General features: G+C 41.5%; 1 protein-coding gene across 1 annotated transcript in view; it reads left to right on the top strand.

Annotated features, from left to right (window-relative positions):
* Positions 1–2,953: 2,953 nt before the first annotated feature.
* LOC142955254 (scavenger receptor cysteine-rich domain-containing protein DMBT1-like) overlaps positions 2,954–7,722 on the top strand; it is a 112,158-nt gene continuing 107,389 nt past the window's right edge. Inside the window, exons 1-3 of the mRNA XM_076096722.1 lie at positions 2,954–3,336; positions 4,894–4,899; positions 5,822–6,146. Coding sequence (XP_075952837.1) covers positions 3,024–3,336; positions 4,894–4,899; positions 5,822–6,146 — 644 coding nt within the window. The 5' untranslated portion in view covers positions 2,954–3,023. The remainder of the gene's footprint in view (positions 3,337–4,893; positions 4,900–5,821; positions 6,147–7,722) is intronic.

Here is a 7,722-nt window from a genome sequence, read left to right as displayed (position 1 = left end):
CATTGCAATGTGACGTTAAACACGGGGTAACCAGAGGACACATGGAGACGTAACAAAAAGGTAAACAAAGAGGACGGCTCACGTGTGTTCAGCCTGTCCTATTAAATTTAGTCAGAAACATCAAGGGTTAAAAATGGAACAAAGAATAAACATGAAATCAGAGAATATTTATTCATTTATTCATCAAATATTTGATTTTGTCATTGAAGCTGTTTTGACAAAACGAGTAAATAGATTATATAAAATTACCTCTCATCTTGTGAGGAAAGAGTCTGAAAGACGTTCAAATCAGGGAGTACAAAGTATAAAATAAATACACACAATTATACATCATATTTTTTGTCATCATGGTAACGTGATATGTTGCAGCAAAGTGTTGTCCCATTCCTATTTACACCATTTCAAGCCCTCACAGTCTCACACTCAACCACTTTCCAGGTGACGTCAGTAAGTCCTTGAGGGTTCAGGGTTTGAGGGTTTAGGGGGGGCATTGGGATTTGGCCTATATCCCAAAGCTCTTAATCGCATCCCCGTTCTTCTTCTTCTTTTAAGTTTTATGGCGAAAGGTCATCCAGTGAAGGTGCATTCCCGCCACCTACTGTATTGGAGTGTGGACCAGAGTAACCTATCCCCTTAAAAAAAAAAAAAGGAAGTTCTATCATTTCGGTGACTTAAATTATTTTACTCAATCCTGTTTCTTTCACGTATTGTAGTACATTTCCTGCCCCCAAGGTTAATGCATCTTTTAGGTTTAGTTCCTCAACTCCCAGCTTCCTCTTCAACCTGTCTCGCTTGAGTGTGAATTTCTGGCAATGACAAATGATATGGTCTACAGATTCTGGTATCTGGCAGTGCTTACATAGTCCTGTTGGGTGTTTATTTATTAGTTGCATTGTTTTGTTCAGCCTTGTGTGCCCAATCATCAGTCTGGTTAATATGTTTTCTTCTGTGGTGCTTCTTCTGGATGGCCTCCCTTTGCCAACTTCTTTCTGAACAGCATAAAGATGTCTTCCTGTTTCTCCTACATCCCAACTATGCTGCCATTCCTTACTAATGTTTCTTTTGATTATTGATTTAGCTTCTGCTTTGCTGAGTAAAATGTCTGTCTTGTGCTGACTTTCTAAAGCTTGTTTTGTTAATTTATCTGCTCTTTCGTTTCCTTTTACCCCTCTATGTGCTGGTATACATAAATGATACAAACATACCCATATTCTTAAGTCGGAACAGTGTTTCGTATATTTCATTAATTAAATCCTGCCTGCTATGGGATGTGAATGATTGTAATGAGGATAATACTGAACTGGAATCTGAACAGACAACGACCTTTTCGATCCGAACCTCCTCTACCCACTGCAGTGCTGTTAAAATGGCCAACGTCTCAACTGTATAAACAGACAGATGATCTGATGTTCTCCTTTTGACTTCATATTGCAAGGTTGGTATGGTGAGCGCAAAACCAGTTCTACCTGTATTAGGATCTAGGACAGACACAAACTTCTCAAAAGTCTCTCCAGCTGTTAAAGCCGACTGACAGCTGATCCAGCTGTGATCAGAGCAGCCATCAGAAACAGACGTCGCTTCACGTGACGCAACTGAGGAAAGGAAGTCTCATGTATCTTAAAACATATTTCCTCATTTCCTCTCTCCTCGCATGGTTTCAAAGGACACAAGTGAGGGAAACGAGATGCGATTAAGAGCTTTGGGATGTACCCATGGATGCAATAGACCCTTATCACTGCAGCCATTTTGACATGTAATTGCAGGGTAAAAACAGGTGTGATTTTTTTTTTAAATGGCTCTGTTCCATTTAGGTGGCTGGGGCCCTGGTATTGTGCATGCTGGCTCACTGGAATGAATTTGAAACTAAATAGAATGGGACCTTCATCAGTTTGATCAATCACACCTGTGTTTACCCTGCAATTATGTGTCAGATTGGCTGCTGTGAAAAGGGCATATAAAGAGACTTGGGATGTACCCTGTGTTAGGATTGGAGTCAATCATTTACCAAGCCAGAAGAGTCGGCTTTGATGCAGTTTGTCAAAGTGCCTCTTTTGTCCTATTCAGCAAGTGTGGGTCCTATCTCCTGTATGTGGCCCATGATGAGGGGAACTCGTGGAATGCTGTTGCTCCTGATAATTCAGACATTAACAGGATGGACAGGTAAAGTAATTGATGTATCATCAGGTTTAAGCTTAAATTCTTCTTTACACCAAGCTGCACTAATTGATGTTTTATATTCACAATGGATCAAATCATTTCTTGTAATGTGAAGGGAGTTGCAGAGAGTATGGAAACCAGAGAAATAGTTTTCAGTGGCAAAGCTCTGATCAACACACTGTACACTACCTGCCCAGCACCAAAGAGCAGACAGAAAAAGTTAGCAATGATGCGCTCTTCTCATAGCAGCCATTTTGACTTGTCATTGCAGGGTAAACCCAGGTACAATTGCTAACATTGATTACGGCCCTGTTTCATTTAGGTGGGCCATGGCCCTGGTATTGTGGATGCTGGCTCATTGGAATGACTGACACACCAAATGGAATGGGCCCACAATTTCTTTTATTTTCACCCGTGTCAAAATGGCTTCTTGTTCTATGACATAAAATATGTTGGTAAATAACCCACTTGTGAAATTTGAAGCTTTTAAGTTTCTTAAAAATGACGGTTGCCAACAAGTGCCTAAATGAGACTAATGAACATCAACATGCTAAACTATGGTCTGCCTTTAGCTTAGTGGTGGTGGCGTAAAGACAGTGTTGTAGTTTGTTTACCTAAAACTCTTTCACTTTAACCCTTGAGTTACATCCATTGTATGAAATATTGTGTATCATAGAACCCCACATTTTCCAGATAATTTCTCATCTTTACCCCAGAAGAACCATGTGTGAAGAGAGAGTATGATCTATCTATCTATCTATAAGTTCAGTTACATTTATGAGATGGGGCGTTTGCTCAATATTGCTGTAATTTGTAAGCAGTTGCCATGTGGGTTGACAGATATTTTGCTTTCACTTCAACTAGATATGACCACAGTGAGACTGGTCAACTCCAACAGCAGCTGCTCTGGCAGAGTGGAGATCTTCCACAACGGCAATTGGGGGACGGTGTGTGACGACGGTTGGGATTGGAATGACGCTCAGGTGGTGTGTCAACAGCTGGGCTGTGGCAGGGCTCTGTCATCACCAGGAAGTGCACATTTTGGACAAGGAAGTGGACCAATCTGGCTGGATGACCTTCAGTGTTCAGGAACTGAGTCATCACTAACAGACTGTACACACAGAGGATTAGGAGCCCACAATTGTCGTCATTCTGAGGATGCTGGTGTCATCTGTGAAGGTAACTTTGTACATCTACATACCCTTTTTTTTTCTGCACAAATATAATTTGGAAAAAACATTAATTCCATTAAATTTCACAAACGATACAGTAATATAGTTACAGTAATATAGTTACAATGAAGTGCTGCTGGAAATGGCCCTAAAACCCAGCTGTGAGTTGAATTTTTACACTCATGGAGGTCAATGGCAATTTCGACAAGGTTTTTGGTAAGATACCTGAAATAAGGTGTATGGTTAACACAATATTAAGAGATTTTAACATTTTGTTCTTTGACAGAAAATATGTCAGTAAATATCCCACTTGTGAAATTTTAAGCTTAAGTTTCTTAAAAATGATGGTTGCTAACAAGTGCCTAAATGAGGCTACTGAACATCATCGTGCTGAACTATAATCTTTAGCTCAGTGGTGGTGGCGGCGTGAAGTCATGACAGTGGTGTAGTTTTTAGTCTTGACGTTATGTCTTTACTTCTGCGGATTGCATCTATGATTTAAATAATGATGAAGTGGTGTTCATTTGGGAGATGATCTTAATAAACAAAACATGTTTGTATCATAAACTGGTTTGGCCTCAGACTTGATTTCCTATAATAATCTCAAATCCCATTGGCTATTTCATAATCGGGAACCATTTATTGCCAAGTATGTTACACATACAAGGAATTTGACTTGGTGAATGGTGCATAACAATGAAAACAGTGCAATAATCAAGACATCATTCATTAATAGAATATTTTTTTTTTTTTTTTTTTTCTTTTTTTTTTTTTTTTTTTTTAAATTTACAATAAAATGTTGTAAAAAGCAAATGGTAGCAGTGCTTTAAAACAAGTTTATACAAAAGTGGCAAGTGTATTTTAATAATTTCCTACTATTACACACCCTTGCTTATCATATACGTGTGTGTCTGTATATATGTTTGTAGACTGTGTGTGCAGACTCATCCCCATCAGAGATGAGTCCAATGAGGGTGGTGGTGTCATCCGCTAACTTCAGGAGCTTGACGGACTGGTGACTTGGGGTGCAGCTGTTGGTGTACAGGGGGAAGAGCAGAGGGTAAAGAACGCGGCCTTGGGGGGAACCGGTGCTGATAGACTAAGAGACTGAGACATGTTTTCCCAGCTTCACATGCTGCTTCCTGTCAGACATGAAGTCACTGATCCACTTGCAGGTGGAGACGGGCACGTGCAGCTGAGAGGGCTTGTCATGCAGCAGAGACAGGATGATGGTGTTGAAGGCAGAGCTGGAGTCCACAAACACGATCCTGGCGTAGGTTCCTGAGGAGTCCAGATGCTGAAGGATGAAATGAAGGGCCCTGTTGACTGCGTCTTCTAAAGACCTGTTTGCTCTGTAGGCAAACTGCAGGGGGTCCAGGAGTGGGTCGGTGAGGGCTTTGAGGTGGGACAGGACAAGGCGCTTAAAAGACTTCATGATCACAGATGTCAGGGCGATGGGCCTTTAGTCATTTAGTCCTGTGAACCTTTGTTTTTTAGGGGGACGGGGATGATGGTGGTCTTGAAGCAAGCTGGTACATGGCATGTCTCCAGGGAGGTGTTGAAGATGTCTGTGAATACCGGAGACAGCTGATCAGCACAATGCTTTAGGGTGGAGGGAGAGACTGTCTGGGCCGGCTGCTTTGCGGGGGTTCTGACTATTAAACAGCTTCATGGCGACTCTCTGGAATAGTCGTCACTGGTGGGGGGGATGGATGGGTGGTACAGAGGCATGGACCCCTGCTGAGCTGGGGGAGTGGGACCTGGTGGTCTGTAGCTGGAGGATGGGATCAGGACTGTCCCATTGTCCAAAGCAACAGTGGAACTTGTTCAGCTTGTTTGCCAGGTGTAGGTCATTCATGGAGTGGGGGCCTTTAGGCTTGTGGTTTTATGTCTCAGACGTCTTCAGACAGAAGCGGAGTCACTTGCTGAGAGCTGGTGTTACAGTTTCTCAGAGTACTGTTTCGCATCTCTCACCGCCGTGCTGAACCTGTATTTTGACTCCTTTTGTCGAGGGAACCAGTGAGAGGCCAACTTCTGGTTTGGCCTACAAAGATGTCATCCCCGCAGCACTCTCTATATATCTCCATCATCCTGACCAAAAACCTTTCCATTCAATTTATTTTTGTATAGCCCAAAATCATAAATTTCAAATTTGCCTCAGCAACTCTCAATGTAACCAGCTCCATCTGTCATAGTTTATACCTGGTTTTGTTACATTTTATCTTTTAATCGCTTATTACTTTCACCCCTAATTTACATCTATTGCATATCATAGAACCACACATTTTCCAGATAATTTATCATCGTTGCCTCAGAAGAATCATGTGTGAAGGGAGAGTATAATATGTAAGAGTTGATGATAATGAAGCTAAATGACAAAATTATCAATTAAAGTTGCATTGAAGAGATGGGGCCTTTGCTCAATATTGCTGTAATTTGCAACCTACAGATGGCATAAAGGTTGACTGATATTTTGCTTTCAATTCAACCAGATATGCCCACAGTGAGACTGGTCAACTCTAACAGCAGCTGCTCTGGCAGAGTGGAGATCTTCCACGACGGCACTTGGGGGACGGTGTGTGACGACGTTTGGGATTGGAATGACGCTCAGGTGGTTTGTCAACAGCTGGGCTGTGGCAGGGCTCTGTCGGCACCAGGAAGGGCACATTTTGGACAAGGCAGTGGACCAATCTGGCTGGATGGCCTTCAGTGTTCAGGAACTGAGTCATCACTAACGGACTGTACACACAGAGGATTAGGAACCCACAACTGTAGTCATTCTAAGGATGCTGGTGTCATCTGTGGAGGTAACTTTGTATATCTCCACATTTCTTTTTTTTCTTAACAAATATAACTGGAGAAGATAGAAAAGACATTCATTTCATTCAATTTCACAAACGATACAGTAATATAGTTACAATAAAGTGCTGCTGGAAATGGTCCTAAAACCAGTGGCGGGCCATGTGTTTTGTACTTGGGCCATCAGTGCTGTCCTACTACGTTGAACCACCTCCTAATAACCTCACTATTACCCAGCGTGATGAGATGCTTCGTCTTTAACGGGCAATGCATAGAGTCAAAATCAATGTAATTAACACCATGACGAGAACGAACTCACAAGAACCAGTCGCATACACCTATATTTGACAACAAAGCAGGTAGAATAACATAATACCCAAATCACATGATTCAACAGGCCTCTGCACATTCTAGCAAAATTAAGTTGCTAAAACACTCATTCCATCCCACACTCGAGAGCACGGGGCCATTCAAATATTATTCACATCAGAGGGAACAATATTAACCATATCATTAAAAATGAAACGTTTTAATGTGTTTCAGGGCTGAAAGTGTCCGCTCGACAGAGGCAGTAGATATTGGGATTGTCGCCACCAAACATGCCAAAACGCTAAAAATGTAATGTCACGTAAAAACGTCTTGCATATCTTTAAACTTGAACTCTTACTGCTACAAAGTTCTGCTAGCTAGTTTCACAACAGTCACGCTAGCCCACTGAACAATCAAGCCGCACGTTAATGAAGACTTACTTGGCTAGGCCAGCTAGAAGGCTCTGGCAGGTAAAAGAATACGCCCAACATGTCAAACTAAAAATCTGATTAGTTGAAGACTACGACAATCAACAATATCGTCCCATTTACCTAAACTGCAAAGGGATTGAGTTGTAATTCTGAAGGCATCCGGGCAGATTACTTTACTTGGAGACGACATGGGGGCGAAATCTGATTGGCAAAAAGCTCTACTTAAAACAAGTTGTGCTGGAAGCGGCGCAACTGAGGAAGATGGTAGCTATGCAATGAGATAATAAGCTAATGGGGAAAAAATATTTAGAATACATGTAGTGTATTTATGAAAACTAATTTAATTATAAAATACCTATAACTTTGGGATTCTGTCTAGGCAAGCAGAGAAAGCCTTGCTGGCCCTGACGGCCCATCACTGCCTAAAACCCAGCTGTGAGGAGAATTTTTACACTCGTGGAAGTCAATGTTATTTTTGACTGGGTTTTTGGTGAGATGCCTGAACAAGGTCTGGTTAACGCGAGGTTAAGAGATTTTAGCATTTTTTTGTATGACATAAAATGCGTCAGTAAATATCGCACTTGTGAAATTTGAAGCTTTTACGTTTCTTAAAAAAGATGGTATCTAACAGTGCCTAAATTGGACTATTGAACATCATCTTGCTGCACGATAGTCTGCCTTTCGCTCAGTGGTGGTGGTGGCGGCGTGAAGTCATGAGACAGTGGTGTAGTTTGTTTGTTGTCTTGACGTTATGTCTTTGCTTCTGCCGATTGCATCTATGATTTAAATAATGATAAATGTAGTGTTCATTTGGGAAGATGTTGGTATCATAAACTGGTTTAGCCACAGAGCTG

Source organism: Anarhichas minor, unplaced genomic scaffold (assembly GCF_050575085.1).
Source record: "Anarhichas minor isolate MPS153535 unplaced genomic scaffold, ASM5057508v1 ptg000023l, whole genome shotgun sequence".
NCBI classification, from domain to species: domain Eukaryota; kingdom Metazoa; phylum Chordata; class Actinopteri; order Perciformes; family Anarhichadidae; genus Anarhichas; species Anarhichas minor.
Note: the sequence above shows the minus strand (reverse complement) of the source record. Positions and strands in the feature narration are given on the sequence as shown.